This window comes from Lithobates pipiens, unplaced genomic scaffold (assembly GCF_037356315.1).
Source record: "Lithobates pipiens isolate NorthernLeopardFrog02 unplaced genomic scaffold, aLitPip1_a1.2 Scaffold_25, whole genome shotgun sequence".
Lineage (NCBI taxonomy): Eukaryota > Metazoa > Chordata > Amphibia > Anura > Ranidae > Lithobates > Lithobates pipiens.
This window is the reverse complement of record NW_027507787.1, coordinates 100,901,741-100,923,508: the sequence shown is the minus strand read 5'-3', so window position 1 is coordinate 100,923,508 and position 21,768 is coordinate 100,901,741. Positions and strand designations below refer to the sequence as shown.

At 42.3% G+C, this 21,768-nt stretch overlaps 1 protein-coding gene across 2 annotated transcripts in view; it reads left to right on the top strand.

The window, feature by feature from the left end:
* CARNS1 (carnosine synthase 1) overlaps positions 1–15,090 on the top strand; it is a 34,631-nt gene extending 19,541 nt beyond the window's left edge. For both annotated transcript variants that reach the window (XM_077454774.1, XM_077454773.1), the window contains exons 3-10: positions 2,171–2,429; positions 4,074–4,163; positions 8,109–8,572; positions 8,658–8,859; positions 9,529–9,614; positions 9,846–10,077; positions 10,697–10,980; positions 12,375–15,090. In XM_077454774.1, the coding sequence (XP_077310900.1) occupies positions 2,171–2,429; positions 4,074–4,163; positions 8,109–8,572; positions 8,658–8,859; positions 9,529–9,614; positions 9,846–10,077; positions 10,697–10,980; positions 12,375–13,745 (2,988 nt within the window). In that variant the 3' untranslated portion in view covers positions 13,746–15,090. The remainder of the gene's footprint in view (positions 1–2,170; positions 2,430–4,073; positions 4,164–8,108; positions 8,573–8,657; positions 8,860–9,528; positions 9,615–9,845; positions 10,078–10,696; positions 10,981–12,374) is intronic.
* Positions 15,091–21,768: the final 6,678 nt, after the last annotated feature.

Genomic DNA, 21,768 nt, shown 5'->3' with positions numbered 1-21,768 from the left:
TGGGAGGAATTAGAGCGGAGACTGCGAGCCAGGCCTTCTCATCCACATTAGTGCCTGACCTCACAAATGCGCTTCTAGAAGAATGGTCAAACATTCCCATAGACACACTCCTGAGTCTTGAGGCAAATGGGGGGAATATGGGACTTTTCAGGTGCATGAACACATAAATGCATAGAGGAATATTTTAAATAAAAAATTGTTACAAAATGACAAAACATTTTTAGATTTAAAGCATTCTGTACAGTCATATAATGTGATTCATCACGCATGTTATTCAACATGTTTCTCCTCTTCAGGCTTCTTCAGGAAAATGTGTGGTGATACTACTGGCAAAATAAACATATATAAATTAAAACATAATCACACAAACATTGTTATATCCACATAATTTGTTATACCTGTCTGACAATAAAGGCTATGTCCACCTATTGAAAAATAGTCTCCCAAAACAGAATCCCTACCTCCAAATGATGAAGAGGCAAGTAGGTATTATAACGAATGTAAATATGAGCTGTCCAGGAGTGCAAATGTGTATCCGCCAGGTGGGGCCAAAGCCCAACAGCTGGACTTCCCGCAGAGAATATGGATCTAGATGCAATAACAAACAGCTCATAATTCATTTCCCAAAAGATTTCTATTATTTTTTTCTATTATATAATACTATAAGCTTAAGTCCTTTTCTTTCCTGTGTTTGTCAAATTAATCAGTAATGAGCACTCATTTCTTATATCTGTCTTGAAAAGGCATACAGGGAGTCTGTATTTCCACAAGATGGCTGACAAGGGGTCTAATAAAGGTGCACGCACATCACAGCCACGTTAATTGAACAAACTTGCCTGCAATAAAATCGCTTACCGAATTCAAAGCAATAAATTATAAACCTTGTGGGCAGCCTTCTCACAAGAGCTGAAGCTGTTATAGCTGCAAAGGGTGGGTGGTCAACTCAATATTGAACCCTACAGACTAAGACTGGGATGCCATTTCTCCCCAGCCCTCTTGGTTGTTCCTGTTCCTCCTGGAGACTTGCCCGGTAGTGTTCTCCTGCTGTCCTCTACTTACTCCCAGCGCCTCCTGGCCAAGACACCTGCGTGGTCCCGTCCACACCCAAGGTCAGGCCCAAGGTCACCCCCCCCAGACTGGGGAGCTCCCTCAAAGGCCACCACAGCCTAACACCAGAACTCTCCTCCTCAGCTAGGCTGACCCAGAAAATTTGAGGGGGGCCTGCCCCCTGCCAACCCAAGTTGGAGATTGGTCAGGGTCCTCAAAATACTCCAGGCAGCTCCACCTTACTTCCCCTCCCATCTTTCTAGAACGTTCCAGTACATTCTAAAAAAAAGAGGGCAGGTCTCAGTGATGCTGTCTGTGAGTCATCCAGGTCTCCCTGGATCTCGGCCTTACCCAGAAAAAACACAGATAGGCTTGGCTGCCAGCAAGTGGCATCACTAGGGGGTGGCTATTGAGGCTGGAGTACCGAAACTGGGACCCATAGCTCAGAGTCCAGGGCTAACCTTACCGTGAGAGTGTTGCAGGCTGCCTGACACAGTGCTGTTCGCGAAGCCACGACACTCTCAGTCTGCACTCCATGCTTAAACTGACAGCCAGAGCCAGGAGATCAGTGTGTGTGAGAGAGTGATTCTCCCTTGCTCCGCCCATATCATAGAGTCAGGAGGAACTTTCTCATACAAGCTCCTGAGCAGACCATGGGGGAGGGGGGAAACTATATACACCAGCCACTCTGTATACACCAGCCTCTCTGTATATACACCAGCTTCTCTGTATACACTAGCCTATCTGTGTATACACCAGCCTCTCTGTATGTACACCAGCCTCTCTGTATATACACCATTTTCTCTGTATACACTAGCATCTCTAGCCTTTTCTGCTATGGGCTCTAGCCCCAGATCTTTTGTAGACCTAGCAATGCCCCTGCTGCCAGCCAAGCCTGCAAAATGTATCTATTCTTGAACACATGAAAATTATCTACATTTCTAGCACTAGAGTATGCTACACAAGTAACATGTGCTTCCATTATTGACCATAAACTAGATTTCCAAAAGTTGCTTATCAGTTGAATGTTTTATTTGCTTTGCTTACTGGGCTTCTGAGATTGTCAAGCTGTCTTGGTAAAATAAAGCTGTTTTTGTTCTGTTGTGTTTTTTAATTATTTCAGCTGTCACTTGATCAACTTATACTGGATCACCCCATGTACTCCAAAGATGGAGACATAAATACGGGGTGGGCTCCAGGAGTTGCTCCTGATGGTCCACCATGGGAAAAGGGCTCATCTGCCAATTCACAAGACCTGAAGAATAGCAGCAATGGAATGGACCATCAACCAAATGTCACTGAGTGGTATAAGGAGCTACAGAGAATTCTGATTAATGCAGGATTGCCAGAAACAGAAGACAGGACCAAGCAACCACGCACAGGTATGTTAAACCATATTCAGGACATGTTTTAGTCAAACAGAATGACCTAACTAGCAACAAAAATAGCATGATGAACAAATATCTGAGCCCTGGGCTCAATTGTAGAAAAAGTAATAAAAAAAGTAATAATTATCTTACCTAGCTATCGCCTTGTACTAGAAATCTACATACAGATGTTAACTTGGAAGGCATACCATTAGGCTGAAAATGGAGGTCTGGTAAGTTTTTCAAAATGAAATTGGAAATATAGCCTCAGGTTTTAATAGGCTGGTTCTGTTAAAATGAATACATTTTGCAGCTGGAACTTCCATTGTTACATATGGGTCAATTCACTTAGAGTTAAATAACAGCTAATAAGCTAGTAAAATATAGTAACAATTGTGCAAGTGTTCAATTCATTAAGAATTTTACGTTAAATACTGAATGTGTTATTTATTAGATTTTGCGGTAATTACTGCATTATTTAATGCGGCAATTTACCACATTGAGCTGGTTGCTACTGAGCAGCCTGGGAAGCCGGCCGCCATGACCTTAACAATGAATGACATCAGCTGAATGTAAGAAAAAGAAAAGCAGACAATTAAAAATAATGAGAAAAAAATAGCGTGGGGTCCCCCCATGCATACTAGGCCCTTTGCCTGTTTTTGCCCATTTTTTAAACAATTTGGCATGGGGTTCCCCTGGGCTGGGTATGCATTGGGGGGGGGGGGGGGGGGCATGCTGTTTTTTTTTAATTGTCTGCTTTTTTTAAATAAGCCTTTTTTAAATAAGAATGAGCCTTCCTGGCCCACTCCTTAGCAACCAGTTATTTGTCAAAAGACAGTGTGGGTTTTTTTTTTTTTTACAAATACTGCATGTGATACCACCAGCAGAACCCTGGTGGTAAATATTGCATGCCTTTTTACTCTCTGATTCGTTTGTGAATTGGACTTAAATGGGTTATAAACCCTCATGTTTTTTCACCTTATTGTATTCTATGCATTAAGGTGAAAAACCTTCTGTCACTCAGCAGCCTCCCCGAGCCCCCATTATACTTACCTGAGCCTTTTTTTCCCACAACGGGAATGAGCACACCGCTCACATCGGTGTCTCGTGTCCTGATTGGATAGATTGATAGCAACACAGCCATTGGCTCCCGCTGCTGTCAATCAAATCCAATGATGCAGGTGCAGGGGGCGGGGCCGTGTCCTGCATTCTGTGTGAATGGATTCCTGCACGGATGTCTATGAAAGGGAGCGCTTCTCCGATGGGGCACTGGAGAAGAGGAGGAGCCAGGAGTACCACTCAGGGACCCCAGAAGAGGAGCAACAGGGTCACTCTGTGTACAACTGCACAGCGGAGGTAAGTGTGACCTGTTTGTTTTATTTTTAAAAACCAAAACCTTTACAGCCCCTTTAAGAAGAGTTTTTAAAGCGTTAGCCTATAAGTAAGAAAAAAAATAATTAAAAATGCACATCTACTATACAGCACTACTAAGCAGGAAGCAGAGCCTGCATATGTATGTTTTCGTTCATATTTGAAAAATTCTTTGTTAATTTGTTAATGCCTTCCACATTTACCATATATATTAAAACATAAAAGATTCTCTACTTACCATATACTAGACTAGTAATGTCAATCAATAATATTTTGTTTTCTACCCAGGCCATAAAGAGGACGCCACCACAATTTGTGTTGCTGGGGCTCCAAGCTTTACTATATCCATCCTTCTGGAAGGCGTGAGACAATGTCCAGGTAGGATGATATCTCTATAAAAATAAAATCATTGGGCCATGGGAAGAGATGAAGGTTTGAAAGTGAACTTCCTGAAAGGCAAAATATTAAAATATTTTTGTGGGAACAGAATTATTGTGGGGTTCCCTAATTAATCCTGGAGTCCTCAAAAAATTAAATACAACAATTCTATAAAATTATACTTAAAAAAGAGGTCTGGGGTGACGTTTTAACAGTTTTGGTATTTGTCCAAAAATGTGGTGAATTTGAGAATATTTTTGAGCTGATGAAAGTTTAAGGTTTCTTTTTTTTGGTACGGCCTTTTTTTTTTTATAATTCTGATATGTGCCTATTTAGGCTTTATGTGGCTAGCAGGTGCTAGTCTTTCAATAAATATTATTCCCAGTGTCCTGTGATACAATGTTCCAAAATATTCAAAAAAAATGTTTAAACATAAAAATATATGTACAGTATACTATATATGAAATTCAAACACATAAAATGATGAAAGGTCCCCAGTCACTGTGCTCTTGTGATAAATAGTGCGATAACTGTCTCTTCTTTAAATGTGAAAAGGTGTTTATCCACGTGCCCAGGTTAAGTGTACACTTACCAGCTGTATGTGGCTAACAAACCAGCCCACACACCTTGTAGGGTAAACCCTGCAATTGTATTATCAGATCTTCTCCATACAGATTCCAATGTCTCCCAGATTGATGATTTCACTAGTATAAATTCTCATTCACTCGTATGAGTAAATAAGAAACCCAGAGATAGATCATAGCATAATATGTTTATATAAAGAGGAACTGCAGTATGCTCACATAATTTGTAATAAAAACATCTTTGCCCATTTTGAAGCTTTCCTCCAACGACTGTGCATATCATTTTATATATACTGTGATTCTGTATTTGCCAATATGCTCCCTCCACTGAGTCTGGCTGTATCGATTTTAACTGTGGGAAGCTGAAGTTGCTGCCTGTTCACTTCCTGGATTTAAACAGACACACAGAGGCACCCTTTACAGCTCTCATTGGCTCTCTTATGACTGATCCCCCCTCCCTTCCTGGCAAACTCGCATAAGAGTGACAGAGAGAGCTGTGCATGATGTCATAAGCCTAGACTTTTTACCAGATGTGAAACAGAAAGTGGGCTGTATAAGGTATATACTGGCAGAAATAAAATGTTTTACTATCCAAAGTTAAAACAACAAGGGCAGACAATGTTATAGATGGAAATATGACTGAAGTTCCTCTTTCAAAAGTAAACAGATAATGTAATAAAAGTCACTCACGTTCTGTAGGTGCCAATAGGGCACCAACACAATCAGCTCCACTGCTACGAACTCCTGCATCTCTGCTCGTATTTATGTATTTTCTATTTTCACAAAGTACTGGGATGTCACTGTAGTTTTTAAGAATAATTTAATAAAAACAAGGATTTGGGGCATATTAGTATGAACAAGAGCGATATACGAGGTTTAATAGAATTTATTTGTATTTTGTCATCACAAGTGTTTTAAAAGAATATAAAATGTGTCTGATTTAAATAGTTGGGGTTCCATGAAACACACACAGCTTCTACTGAGTAATATCCAATATTCTAGAAGATTGCCTCTTTTTGGGTAGTAAACTATGATCCCACCAATCAGCTTTAATCTCGGGTTATATAAGGCTCCAACAAAATTACATCGGTTGAGCTTCCTGAAGACTCGCTGCATAGAGGCTAAGCCGCACTCTCCGCATCTGTTTTTTCACCCTTTGGAATGTATGCTGTCTTTGGGAGTACGAGCAGCGGTACAGGAGTACATAGCAGTCAAGCTGATTGTGTGGATGCCCTATTGGCACCTACAGAATGTGAGTGACTTTTATTACATTATCTGTTTACCTTTTCAATAAACGCTATGATCTATCTCTGGGTTTCTTATTTGCTCATATGGGTGAATGAGAATTTATAACAGTGACATCTTCAAGTTGGGAGACATTGGAATCTTTATGGAGAAGATCGGATATCACGGCTACAGGGTTTATCCCAAAAGGCATGTAGGCTGCTTTGTCAGCAGCATACTTCTGGTGAGTGTACATTTCACCTGGGCATATGGATAAACACCTTTTCACATCTAAAGAAGAGGCAGTTATCACACTATTTAACACAGAGCACGGTGACTGGGGACCTTTCATCATTTTATGTGTTTTGGACTTCATATATATATATATTTTTACATTGTATCAAAGGAATGGGAATATTATGCATTGAAGGGCTAGCGCCTGCTTTTAAGTGTTTTACACTTAAAGGGGCTGCTGGGTCTACCCATCTATATATAATTTAAATACCGGCTATAAGAAAATAAAGAGGAAAATAGCATGGTTCTAAAGGCAGAATTTTTTTTATCTTAATGCATTCTATGCATTAACATAAAAAAACTTCTGTGTGCAGCAGCCCACTCAGCCCCCTTAATACTTAGCTGAGCTCCATCTCGATCCAGTGATGTTGCATGAGAGACTCAGCTGTCCGGCACTCTCCCTCCTGATTGGCTGAGACACAGCAGTGGGCGCCATTGGTTCCTGCTGCTGTCAAAGTTAGCAAGCCAATGAGAAGGGGGCGGGGCCAAGCTTTGGCTTCGTGTCTGAACGGACACATGGAGCATCGGTTTGGCTCAGATGCCCCCATAGCAAACTCGGAAGGAGGGAGGGGCCAGGAGCACCAATGGAAGATCCGGGCCGCTTTGGGCAAAACCACTGTATACATCAGGTAAGTATAACAGGTTTGTTATTTAAACAGCAAGAAACAAGGTTTTAACCACTTACTGCCCGCCCACCGTCAAATTACCGTGCTGCTCTCGTTCTGCGTGGACGTCATATGAATGGATTCTATTAAACTTTGTACAGTTAAACTTTGGGCCACCTTGGGTCTAGTTTTTTTTAGATATAATCCAGACAATCAGCCAAACAAGGAGCAACAGACATCAGCTGTTCAATTCAGCATCCAGCAAACTTCTCCCCAAATGATGGAATCAAAATTCTCAAATATAAATTCTTAATGCAAACGAAAAGATTGTGCAAGATTGTATATAATGCATCATTTATTTAACCAACTCAGCCCCAGAAAAAGCAGTGATTTTATAGACTTGTAATGATTGCAAAATGACCCAGCGACTCATGTGTCACCGTAGCAACGGATACACAAACTATGGCTCATATACCGCAACGTTCGTCACAAGGCTTTATTCCCTTGAGAAAGTCACGTGGCATGTAACACAACGCATCAGGAGGAGCCGGGGGTTTAGTGCACTATTATTTATATATATATATATATATATATATATATATATATATATATATATATATATATATAAAATTCTTTATTGGTGTCAGGTCACTTGTGAATAGTTACAGCTGCCCCCTTTGATTCAATACCACCATTCCCTATCAGTGCTTAAGTATATTTTCCTTATATATTATTTGGGCCAAAGTAAGTAGATTTGCAGACTTTTGGAGTACAATGTTTTTATATGTAGGATCCCAAAAGAGTTAAAGCAGACCTTCAGTCTGTTTTTCAACTTTCCATCTGTTTAATCTTGTCTGGTAAAAAGCCTAGGCTTTTGATATCATGCACAGCTCTCTCTCTCTCTATCTTGTGAGAGTTTTCTAGGAAGGGGTCAGTCATAAGAGGGACAATGTGAGCTGCACTGGTGGTGTGCCTCTGTGTGTCTGTGTAAATCCAGGTGGTGATGGTGAACAGGCAGCAGCTTCAGCTACCCACATTTAAAATGGATGCAGCCAGACTCAGTAGAAGGAGATTTCTGCAGCATATTTGGCAAGTGCAGAATCACAATATCTATAAAATAATATGCAAAGTGGTTGGAATGGCAAAGATGTTTTTATCACAAATTATGTGAGCAGACTGCAGTTCCTGTTTAATGTAATTTACAGGTTTTCTCTTACAGACTTTTCTTTTTATTACAGGCAAAATATTCCTCTGTCTGTCCTCTTCATGGTTCTGCCCACGGCCTCCTGCCTCAGCATGCCCACCTCCTGTCTTCATCAGACAGGCTATAACTTTTGATCATGGGGGTCAAACCTATTTGGATACCTTCTCTCCTCCTCGAAAAGTTACATACCTCTCCTGGTTAGGAGAGCAGTTCTTGCTGGAAGACCAGTGGGACTGCCCGATGGGAGGATCTCCCCAGCTTTCCTGCATCCTTGCTGATACTTTGGGGGTGCGACTGTTGCTAGATCACAAAGAAATTCCACTTCCTCCTGCCCTGATTCTTAATTCTTCACACCAGTTAGACCCTTGGGAACCACATAATGGGGAGGCTAAATCCACAAAAGTGGTGGAGCTCCTTCAAAAGGAAGGTCGAGAACAAAGAGTACAGCAAGAGATCTCTGCATTTCTTACATCACTAAAATTAAAGGGTCATCATAAGGTAGGAAAGACATATCTCTCAATTTTATGATTTCGCTATATAGTTTGCTTATGCAGATTCTATACATTGTTTTATTTTATTTCAGGTGGTGGTGAAGACTTGCTGGCCTAGTCCAAACTCTTCTTCACCAACCTTCTATTCCACTCATGACCCAAGTCCTGTGTCTGATGCGGTACTGGACATTCTATCTGAGTATCCAGAGGCTCAAGCAGTTCTGCTTGAGGGGTTTATAACCCCGGTGCCCCCACGCAGAATCAAGCCACCACAGCCTCCTGCCTGTATACCGCGTAAGCATGGGGATGTAATGGGAGGGTAAATCTATTTGCTTCTTTATGGGAGGGGCAAAGAGAGAGTGATACTCTGCAGCATCCTCTCCTGATACCCCTTTCCTTCTGTCTCTTCCTTCCCATCTCTCTTTCTCTCTCCACATTTTGTCTCATTATTTATTTATTTTACTGCTTTTGTTTTTATTTTGTTTTTTGTTTTCTTGACACCTTTCATCTTTACCTTGATTTCCTGTTTACCTGTTCTTGCTTTATACTCAATCTGCATTTTTTTCATGTTCTGTATTAAACATGTTCCTCTCTTATTGCACACCCTGTCACACTTGTCCTTTTTGACCTCCTCTGTATCTCGCTGGGCCCTTACTCAATCATAAGGCCTGTCTCCTGTGCTGGGTAAGATTCCACATCTTTTCTAGGTGTATAGAGGTGACATTTTTTCCAGCACAGGACAGCAGCTTCATAGAAATCTGAGAAGAGGTTTCCCTCTTCTTATCCCAAATATTTTTTTTATTGTGAGATATATTGCTTCTGTATTGAAGGAGGGTCATTTCTTTCTTTCTCTCTTCCTTGTACATCTTTACTTCTATCATTCTCCACTTTCTTCGACTTCTGCCTCCCTTCCTTTCTCCCCCCTCTTTCTTCCTGTATTACTGTCTCTGCCCCACCCCCCAGGCTGCTCCGTGCGCCCCCCAGAGCTGGCGATTCGTCTCTGTGCCGTTGTCTGCCGATCTCGCGGAGACCAACCAATTCTAAGCAAGGTAACGGGGCTGCCCCCTATTCTCCTGGGGCTTGTAACCCCTCCAATCTACAAACCCTTATCCTGAGCCCCTGAAGACAAGAGTTCTTTTAGATTTTCTCATAATGGAAAATCACTATCTCAAATTTCATGAGCAAATAGTGTATTTTTGGCTAATCAGCAATTGTTTTATCTTGTGTTACTGGTCTTATCTTTTCTGTTATTGAGAAGGGTTTTGGTGCTTCGGTTCTAGGTGGTATGTACCGTGGGCCGGGCAGAAAAACCTCTCTGCCATCGATCGGCTCTTCCCCAGTCACTGGAAACAACCTTGGAATTATGGGGCATACAGGATGAGGAACAGAAGAATAATATTCGGGTCCAACTCAAAGAGACCTCAGAAAGGGTCATGAAAGTGATAATAGAGGAAGAGAAAAAGCTGAGCCCAAAAATAAGAGGAGGGAGCAAGGTGCAAACTGATGTACTTGGTAAGAATTACAAAAGTTCTTAAAAAATGTAGCATTAAAAAAATAGAAAACCTTTTTACAAAGATAAGAACACAAGCTTTAATTATAAATGTATTTCAAGGTAGACCAATTTTTCCTTTTCAATCAGATCTACCATTCTCCCTGAACACCAGTTTTTCATTTTAAAATACTAACAATAAATCATGTTTATTGTACTCACCAGTATTATCCATGGCATCCCTAAAGAATTAGACTGTGTTGGTAAATGAAAGCTTAAACGGCCTAGTTCATGTGGATCACAGATACGCAATTGCCTACCCACTGAAAAACTTTTATCAGCTAAGACCATTACTAATATGAGCATCGTACTCTTGAATACTTTGGAGACAGTGGCAGACTGCACACTTCCTAATAATAGAAAATAGATCCTAACACCACCGTGACCCACCCAGTGGATGCTAAGTTTAAAACTCTTCTTAGATATTACATTTTAGGCTATTCTGGTCAAACAAAGGTTAAATTAACTTAGTTTTTTAAGACTGGGCATGTGCAGAAACAGGGAAATTTCTGATACCTACTGACCAGATACTGTTAAACTCTCCAGGATAAAACTATATTTATATCTTTGTTTGTACTCTAGGAGTTGATCTTCTGCTTACTTGCATGGACTACATGGTAACCCCAGTAGTTCTTGGCATCACCACTGCCCTCTGCCTGGAGAGCTGTGGAATACATGAATGTCTTCTGGGAAGCTTGGCTGCAGCGAAATCTGTAACTGTTAGGTCTGCATCAAGTCCTTTGATAGAGACCATGCTGAGACGCTCCATGACCTATATGATGGAAGGGAAAGAGGTCCTGGTGATTGGAGCTGGTGGCATCAGTAAAGGATTTATCTGGCATGCAGCTCGTGACTATGGAATAAAGGTGTGTAAAGACGTTACTGTCTTTATACTGTAAATACAACATTGTATTTGATGATTTAAGACTCATACACTTTTGTTTTTCTTCTGTGGTGTGGGACCACCTGTCTCCAATACTTCTGTCACAGCCTTGCCTCTCGACCTCATCCAATCAGAAAACACTTTGCATTCATTGAGAAATTGCAAAGTATTCTTCAAATAGTGCCAGTGTCGGGCAACCAACCACCTTTGTTCAGATTGCAACAGGGCAACCGTTTGGCATGGGACCCAGCAGCTACTTGAGATCACTGGAGTAGCGCTGCCTACTACAGTGATCTCCAGCTTCTAGAGGGATCTCACAGGTATGGTATATGCTTTGGTACATTGGTCCAGGTTGAACCAATGTGCTATGAATAAAATGCCATACCTTTTCTTTAATATATTAATATATTAAACAACTATAAATTATTTCAGTTAAATTCCAAACTATTCATTCTTCTTAGCACAGCTGTAATGATCAGAAGGACTTTAGGATCGTTGGGTTCTTGGTTTTGGAATAGTCATAAGAGGGCAAAGGAACTGTGGAGAGAGTTCCACTCTCCTAGGGTCCTTGAGAAATACAGCAACACATGCCAGCATGAGTGGTCCATCTTCGTCCACCTATACCTAAAATAATAATTTCTGGTGGATTTAAGAACTTTGTCAGAAAGAAAAACACCCATTCATGATATCTCTGATGGAAGCAGCTGTTCCTCATTTAACAAATTACATACTAGTTTCGGGGTAGAGTTTGAAGATTCAGTTAGGTCTTTAAAAAAACAATTACAAAGTTGTAGAGCAAAGCAATGTACTTTCCAATGGTCTTAGATCATATGTTATTTTACAGTAGGCCAGGGTTAGGCCCAGTACACATTTAAATTTTTTTTTTTGTTCAACAAAAAAAAAAAATTGAGGAGCACGGGAGGAACTGGCTGTACTAACTATGCAATGTTAGTCCAGTGATCTCCCCACTGAGCTATTGCCCCCTACTGCCCCCCCCCAACAGAACACATTGGTCAGCTCTCACAACCATTGGCTGCTAGTGCTGATAGGATGCCAATGAGATGCTGGTTCTCCAGCATGCCCGTTCAACAGAAGACAGCCGTTCGGCTGGCTTCTGTCAGACAGGCTGATGTTCACACAGGCTGAATATCCGCCAGTTTCTGTTGAACCTGCTGATATTTGGATCATGTGTAACAGGCTTTAGTCTTTAGAACATCACAGGCACACAGATGTTTGAAGGCTCTATATTAATGCCAGTAATGGACATACAAATGTAATATTATTGTGTGTACTGGTATAATGACTGTTTTGATACCTTTGTTTTTAATGGTGTTTTCATAAACCTGTTACTTCTTTTCACACCTCTGTTTCTTTCAGATCCATTTAGTGGAGTCAAATCCAAACCATTTTGCCTCTTCTCTTGTGGCCTCCTTCATCCACTATGACTATGATGACCGCTCCTGTGAAGATGAGGAACATGCTCAAAATATTTTGACTATAGTTAAGGAGAGAGCTCTACATTTTTCTGGCTGTATGGCATTCTGGGATGAATGCACTATCCTCACTGCCATACTATGCCGCTTACTAGGTCTTCCTGGTCCTCCTCCAAGCGCAGTGAGACTTGCCAAACGCAAGACACAAACACAACTATGTCTCCTCAACATGGCCTCAAAGTTGCCACCATATCCATATGCTAAGGCATTTGCTGTACCCTGTTTCCCTCTGGGTCCAGGAACTGGTGGAATAGAAGCTGCGGAATCTGTCCTTTCCTACCCTTTGGTTATAAAACCAGAATCTGGTGCAGGTGCTGTTGGTGTACGCTTAGTGCAGGGTGCAGAAGAATGTAGGAAGCTAGTTAAAAAAATGGGAGTGGATCCTGAAACTTGCAAGCCACAAAATGAAACAGATGTTGGATTAGATGAAAGTAAAATCTGTAATGGTGAAGTGGGGTTAAGTTTGAGACAAGAAATGGCTGGTGTAGTAGTACAGAATGGAGAAACCAATCTTAACAAAAGCCAGCCTGCCGGAGATATTATTCAAACTACACCCCTGCCTCTTCTTGCTGAGTACATTACTGGCACTGAGCATGATGTGGATCTGGTTTTAGGTCCTAATGGTCGTCTTTTGGCTGCATATGTGTCAGATAATGGGCCAACACTCCTTCCTGGTTTTACTGAAACAGCAGCAGCACTTCCCTCCCGTCTAAATGAAGAAAGACGCTGCCAATTAGTTCAGGCTGCTTTGCGCAGTTGCCAGGCACTAAACCTTTACCCTGGGGTTTTTAATGTAGAACTTAAACTGACTGAATCTGGTCCAAGGTTACTAGAAATTAATCCTCGCATGGGTGGGTTTTATTTACGAGACTGGATTCGCCATATTTACGGCACTGACCTAGTGCTTGTGGCTCTGGCACTGTCTTGTGGTATAGAGCCAGCATTGCCTGAAAAAGGTGCTCTAGAGTCTACAGTACTTGTTGGGCTGATGTGTACAGGGGAATCTCACGAGGAAGCTTTTAGTAGCACAGCAAATCCACAGAGGTTGGTAGAGCTTCATAATGCTGGGCACATCCGCTTCAACCGCCTGGAGGGTAGCTCAGTACATGGACCAGATCAGGAACCTTTCTGCAATGTGGCTTGTGAGGGAAAGAATCAGAAGGAAGCAAGACAAAAACTTCTTGGGGTATGCTCAGTACTCGGGTTTGACAAACTGGACTACCCAGTACCGTATTTAACTGGAGAGTTTCAATAAGAAATCCATTAGAAGAGCTCTAAAGTACTATTTCTAATATGGCCATATCATAACAGCATTATCATTTAAAAAAAACAACAAGCCGTTTAGCAAAGAACAACAATGTTGGTTCCCCTAGTCCTTGTGAGGGTAACTTGACTATAGCTGTTTTCCTGTTTTCAAGTAAATTTAAATAAGGTTGATCATTTGATATAACAAATTGAACTTATATACATTTTTAAGATGGATAGATCACAAATTGTATATTTCCAATTCTACTACTTACTTACTTTAGCAGTTGCTGGTGAATTTTAAACTCCAAATCTGCATACTGTTCCAAGTCACTGACATACATTAATGCGATTGTAACCTTTCACTTTGTAAAACAACCCATTCAGTTTAAAATTGATATGAAAGGGAAAACATTTATGTATAGATATAAAAAAAAATCCCCTTTTTTATAAGTTATCACATTCCCTCTGTTCTCGGCTGCATAAGAGCTGGGGGAGGAGAAGCAGCAGCACACTGAGCTTCCCAGTGAATGACTGTGCAGGGAGGTGTCAGGACAAGTCTGGTCATTGCAGGAGAGCAGACTGAGTTCCCAGCATGGCTAGGGGACTGACCACACTGTGCTCTCATGCCTAGCGTGGTCAATTTGTAATAGGAAACAGAGGGACTTGGCAGGAACAACAGGGATTTCACACAAAGGAGTATAACACAATGTAAAATAGAGAACAGATGTTGTAAAACACTGGAAATAAGCATTCATCAGTGTTCAGCATTCGGCTTCTAAGATTGATTACAAACTGTTATTCTTGTTAAATTTAAACCCCAGTTTAAATACAAATATAAAATTTATGTGTGCCCCCCCCCCCCCCCCATCCTCAACACAGTAAAATTGAACATCTGTCAATTTTCTTAGCTGCCCAGTGGTTCCAGAATCAGGAACTGTCAACCCACCAACTAGGGATGTGTCCAGTATTGCAGCTTTTCCAGGTTGATGCAATGGCAATGAGCACATCAACATAGCAATGAATATGCATGTGCAATGTAATGTAATGTATTGTATAGGACAGATCTTTGGTCACTAAGCCTTGTAAACAACATAGGGGAAAGACGTCTTCCTGTTGTTTATAATGTCACTGTGAAACAAATAAACTACTCTGTCATTAGCCTTATGAGTCTGTTTTTCACTTAAACTGTACATCCTCTACTATGTTTAATACCCTTTACACTGAATTGTCAGTCTTGGAAGGATTGTTGGTCATTGTAATAAAGTTTTATTGTATCTTAATTGTATAGTCACTGTGTAGATGCTTTGGCTTGCCTATGTATAATCAAAATAAATAAAAAATGTTATTCCTAATTAGGAATGCTTAGTTGTTTATTGTTGGGTATCTCAGATAATCTTGCATTTGCCAAGTGCCAAAAATATTATTCCTATGAGCCTATATTGAAATGGTAACATAAAATAAGTTATTACACACCTTTCAACATTGTGGGATGGAAAACAGGGGGGAACATTAAGGTGTACATTAATGTATACATTTTAATACATTAAAGTACATTAAGGCTGCATTCACACTTTTGAGATTGCAGACATTGCATGTGATTCGCACCGCATTTTCTGTGGACATCACATGCGATGTCTCTGCAATGCAAATTCAGCCATACAGTTTGGCTAACATCGCATCACTTTCACACCAAAATGGTGCAAGACATTTTTTTTTTGTCCATGCTGGAATCAGATTGCATGGGTGATCAGACCCATGCGATCTAATTCCATCTGATTCCACAGTTCACTGCGTTTTAAAAAACGATTTGGGGGTGTCATTAACGTTATATTGACAGTGATGCAGGAACCCGCACACGAATTGCTGTGGTTCCTGCATTGCACCAGTATAAACCTAGCCTTAATCACAAAGTATATAGGTAAAGGACACACTCCTTCGATTTTTTAGTATTAAAGCGGGAGTAAATCCGCTGACATTTTATTTTTTCAGACCTGCAAGGGAAAAGGCATAATGAGCTAGTACGCACCGCATACTTACCTTAGAATGGCCCCGACATCTCACCCGATCCACGCCGATGGAGCTGACATGTTTCCTCGGCGTGTCTTCTGAGTATCATGACTCCAGCACTGTGAGTTTTTTTTTACCTAAAGGTAAGCCTTATTTTAGGTTTACCAGTAGGTAAAAGGTAAAAAAAAGACTATACAACCGCTTTAAGCACCGTGAGGATGAATGCACAAAAATATATATATATATTTTTTTCTTATATCACTATTTTCCTTTATTTTGGCCCTTCAAAATAACAAATAGAAAAATTTTAATTTTGGATAAAAGATTTTTGCAGTTTAGTGCAGTAAAACACTTTTGATAGTTTTATGAAACTCTTTACATAAAGCCACAAGGAGGGACAACCGAAAAAGAAAAAGGGATCCAAGGGATTTGTTTCCAAAATAGGGACAGTTCTTCGAGCAGTAGAAGGTCTGGTATACATAATTTTGCTGGGGAAAATGGTGCTCCCTCTTGTGGCAGATGGAGGTGCCTTTTTCACAATACTAGTAACTTTTTTTGGTTTATTCTGGGCACAGGTTTGACTTTAAGTTTTTTTTTTACCTTAATTCATTCTCTATGTTCCAGTTCCCTCTGAATACTTATCTGTGCCCAATCTCGATCCAACACTGTGTCCGTGACTCATTGGCTCCTGCTGCTTTCAATTCAATTTTGTAAGGAGACTCATGATTAAGCCTGTATGTGTGCCACCATAAAAAACAGCTTTTCTATGGTGGCACACAGAGAAGAGGAGGAGCTGAGAGCACTGGTGGAGGACCCCAGTAGAGGAGGATCGGGCTGCTCTGTGCAAAATCATTGCACAAAGCAAGTATAACATCATTAACCCAAGATCCCTTAATATGTATGTACAATCTAACAATGAACATTTGTTCTTTACTGTCTTTTGGGTCTGCTAAATATACCACTGGAAAAAAATGTTGCTATATATGTTCTAGAAAAGCCTGATACTGTTGAAAAAACAGTGGGCTTGTAACTTCTGTCTCTGATGCACTGAAACACCCAGTAATGCTATTAGCCCTACTCAATTCACCTTTGTAAAAGTGAAAACACTTCTTCCCTGTGTTCTAGAAATGAGGATCAGGGACAGTGTTTTATATTTCAAAGCCGGAGTAAGCTGCCTAGGGTGACAACACAGCTTCTTTATACATATGTAGCAAACCCCCAGAGGCGCTGCTTTTGATTATTAAAAAAAACAGTCACTAACACTATGTAACAGATAAAAGAGTAAATCACACAATACACAAGTTAGGTAAATTCCCATAGACACGCTGTTGATGTGTGACAAATGCTATGGCTAAAAGGGAACCCCAGGTTAGCCTATAACTCTTCCAATACACACAAGGAAGGGATTTTAAACAACCGTGGCATGTCCCCTTTTAGAGTTATCTCAATACTGTACCCTGAGCAAAGCTTTGAATTTAGTCTCTTCACCAGCATGTAGGAGCTCTGTGGATAAAGACCTCTCAACATAGCAGAGTTATGAAAAAGAATAGCTGGTAGCTGGTGCTGTGATGTAGTAGTGTTCCTTTGTGTATTCCAGGTAAAAGGGCCTGTACACATCATTAAAGTGGTGTATCTTATGAAATGCAATATGTTCCTGGGCAAAGCCCTCTCGCCAATACTTTATACAGTCAGTGGTCCTCCACAGAGCATTCGATCGACTCTCCTGGTTGCAGGGGTGTCACAATGGTGTCCTGTCTTTTAGCTGTTAAAAAGGGTCTCCCTTGTAAATGTCCTTTTTCAAGTCCAGCCTCAAATTCTCAATTGGCCTGAGATTGAGATTGTGGCTAGACCATTCCTGGACACAATAACGAAAAATTCCCTTACTGTAATTTTCCTTTCCTGACTCCATGGCAGCATACGTGTGGGTTAGCCATAACTACTATATAGGATCTCTCTCCCATAAATCTTTGCTACTACTCCAGGTATTAGGAGTGGACTCCTACTGCCATGGAGTCTATCAGGAATGGAAAATGATGGCAAGTATTTGATAGGAAATTTTAAATTTTTCCTGACAGACTCCATGGCAGCATATGTGTGGGAAATAACTTGCCATACATGCCAGGTGGGAAAATGCTGAGCAAAGAAAATTTTATTTTACACCGTCAACCAACAGTACTTGCAAACCAAAATTGGCAGATGATAAGTCAGCTGGTTCAATACAGTAGTGAGACAAATGTGTTGATAGACCACCAGGAAGCCGCCTTAAAGATCACTTCAGGGGCGACATGGCGGAAAGCTGCCCGAGATGTTGAAATCTGGGTTGAATGTGCTGTCACTGCCTCCAGAGGAGCCATGCCCTTTGCTTTATAAGCCCATTGAATGGTCTATAAGATTCATGTAGCAATGGATCTAACTGAGGCCCACATTCCTCTGTTTTCCCCATGGAGAAAGATGAAGAGAAAATCCAATCGACAAAAGGGAGCTGTGGCTTCCAGATATTACTTCAGAGTGTGCCCCACATCAAGGGGCACAATTTCTTGATTTTCATGGAAAATTGTGGTCACCTTAGGATTTGATCCCATCATGGGGATTAGCACCACTCTCTCTGGAAAGAAAGATAGACAAGGTTCCTTTGAACCCAGATTTCTGATTTCAGATACTCTTTTTGCCGAAGTAATAGCTACCAGGAAGGTGGTCTTAAGAGTAAGTTTTTTCAACGAGAGCGGCTTGCCAGTATCTGGTCTAAGTTGGGAAAGGAAATACAGAACAAGAGGGAGGTCCCACTTGGGGAACCTTGGCCTCCTCTGGGGCCTAAGCCTGTCGGCTCCTTTGAAGAACTTGCGAACAAGGGAATGTTTGGCCCCATTTACTCCTGAGAAAGCAGAGATGGCTGATTCCTGTACCTGAAGTGGGCTAGGTATCCCTGATAGGGATAGGTCTAGACCTTATTGCAGGAAACTATGAATGTCCTAGACTGCCGTAGCACTACACGGGTTGGACCTAGAGGACATGTGATCTGTGAACCTGGCCCATATTTGTTCATAGACCCTGCTGGTGCTTCTTCTTCTGGAGTTTAGGAGGGCCAGTCTAGAGCTTTGAGCCTTTCCCTCTCAAGAACCAAGCCCTGAGGTGTAGGTGGGAAGGACAAGGGTACAGTGTTGTGCGTGAGACAATAGATCCGGGGAACTGGGTCCTGATAACTGAAGAGTGTCAAGAGAGGGAACCATGGCCTGTTGGGCTGCCAGACAGGGATTATCGCTTTCACCTCCACATTCTCTTTTCTGAGCCTCCGGAGGAACTGGAGTATCACAGGCATTGGAGGAAAGGCATACTTTTTGGAACCTCCACTGATCTGTGAGGACATCTATCCCATAGGCCTGAGAGTTTCAGAACCTTGAGTAGTACTTGGCCAATTTGTTGTTGCATGTGGAGGCAAAATGGTTGATTTTTGGTGAGACTCCCACTGTCAAGAGCCACTCGAACACTGCTTTGTGGAGAGACCACACGTTGTTGTTCATCCAAAAACAAGAAAGGAAAACTGCCTGAACATTCTGGATCTCAGAAAGGTAGACCGCTGAAATGTTGGACAAGTTCTTCTGTGCTTAGCTTATAATGGCTCTATTTCCTGTAGCAGGGACCAGCTGTGGGTTCCTCCTGCATCCTTGTGATGGGAACGATCGAGTGACAATTGCAAAGGTTTTCCTGCCAAAGCCAACAAAGAAGAGACACCCTCATAGTCAGGGTAAGGTAGATGCATTGCCTCTTGCTGTCTGATCTCCATTGCTGGAGAAAACTTTTCTGGAAAGGTCATGTCTGCCACTGTGCCCACTTCCCCATAGGAAATTGTGGCCGCCATAGTGCCAATGACTTGCAGACACTGGAGGGCTGAGAGGTGAGATGAAGTGAGAGCTGAGCAGATTCTGTCTCGGACCACTGCAATCTTCTCCTCAGGGCATCGATATGGTGCCCTCTACTGTGTTGAAGATTCAGAAGGCTCTGAGAAACACGAGGAACTATGGGGGTTCCAGGTGACTCTTTTATAGATTCAGGAGCCACCCAAACTCTTGAAGGGTGGAGATGACCAGGCTCTTGTGTTCTAGAAGTTGACACTTGTCCTGTGCTAAAAGGAGGAAGTCATCTAAGTAGTGATGAAGACGAACCCCCTTGACTTGGAGCAGAGACACAACAGCCAGCAAGACTTTGGAGAAGAAACTAGGTGTCACGTACCTTACAGCGGAGTCCCAAATGAGGAGGGCAGTCTCTTGCACAGTCCTGGTCCTAGCAACCCTGGAGGTTGAGACAGGAACTGCTAGGGCAGCGGAAGGGTGCAGTTGCCTGTAGACAGGTGGCTGAAGAGCAGAATCACTGGAGCCTACGTGGAGGAGGTGAGACACTGATCACCGGACTAGTCCAGGAAAAGTCTATCAAGGTCATTTGCAGAGTCAGGGATAGGCAGGAGTTGGCAACCGTGAGGTACACAATCGGAAAGCAGGCTCATGGTCTGGGACAGGCAGAGGTTGTCAACAGACTGGCAGCAGAGTACAAGATCAGAAGATAGAACTGTAGTCAGAAGTCCAAGCCAGGGTCGATGCAGGTAGCAGAGGCAGACAAGGATGCAAGGATAATCCAAGAGAGTGGTCAGAGGAAGCCAGGGGTTCAGGATCAATCAAGCAAGACAGCAACAGGTACACAGGAACGAGCTGAAGACAATCCAGCACTGACACCAGGTAAGCTCTTCATTTAAATAGGGTGCCGTGCGCCATGATTCATTGACGTGCTTGCGCGCAAGCACACTTGTTCGTGTGGGTACGCCAGTGCACATGCTTGATCTGGGGCCCAGTCATTCTTGCCTACGTCTTGACGTACGCATGTTCGTATCGGTAGAACGAAGATTGACGGCTAGTGTACGGGAACAAACTTTGTTACGATGGTTTTCTGACACTAGGTGATGTCGTTAGACTGAAGGGAAGAAAGGTGAATTTTAGGTGCAGCTGGCCTACGGAAAAATGGAGTAATTGTTGAAAATCTGCTGCCACCGGGACGTGGACATAGGTGTCTTTTAGATCGATTGACACTAAGCAGTCTCCTGGCTAGACCGACTACTGGATTGTGTATAAAGACTCCATTTTGAATATCTCTTTCCTGGTGAAGCGTTCGAGATGGGTCAAGTCTATGACCTGGCCTTGCTGGCCGTCCGGAACAGAGCTGCACCTTGCTTCAATAAAAGGTTTATGTAGGCTCATAGGATCTGCTTTTTCCCTTCTGAATGTGGAAGGAACGTAGGAATGAATCTGATCCTAGGCGTGCTGTTGAAGACCCATGCGTGACCTGAGGAGACCGCTTTGATGGTCCAGAATTCCTGGATTGAGGCTACTCAGACATGCCTGAAAGTGGAGAAGGTGAACCCCCACCTGGCATGCTTGTGTGGGCACAGTTTCAAAAAGACTTTGTGGATTCCCGGTTGCTGGAGGAACCACCCTTTGCAGATTTCTCGAATGAAGACTGTCTGGCTCTCCAGGATCTTGTAAACTCCCAGACAGGCCTGTAGCTACATGATTTTCTGGGCCGCTCAGTATTCTGTTTCCTCGGAAAGGCCCGTCTCTGGCCCTGTAAGCACTGATCCTGAGGGTGGAACCCCGACTTGCCACCCGTGGCCCGGGATATGGCTCTGTCTACCTTGTTGCCGAAGAGGGAAGTACCCTCAAAAGGAATTCGGCACCAAACCTGCTTGGAAGTTGGATCGACCAACCATGGCCATAAGGCACGTCGGGCTGTGATCGACCACTGCATAACCCAATCCACCAGGCAGATGACATCAATGGAAGCTTCCCCCAGAAAAGCCTGAGTTCCTGGATAGGTGAGCTTCTGACCACTTCATTGGAGATGTCTCTAATGCCCCGTACACACGATCGGACTATCCGGTGGACTTAGTCTGGCGGACAATCCGCCAGACTTTGCAGTGGAGGTCCGCCGGACTTTCCAAATGAACGGACTAGCCCACACACAGACTAAAGTCCATTCAT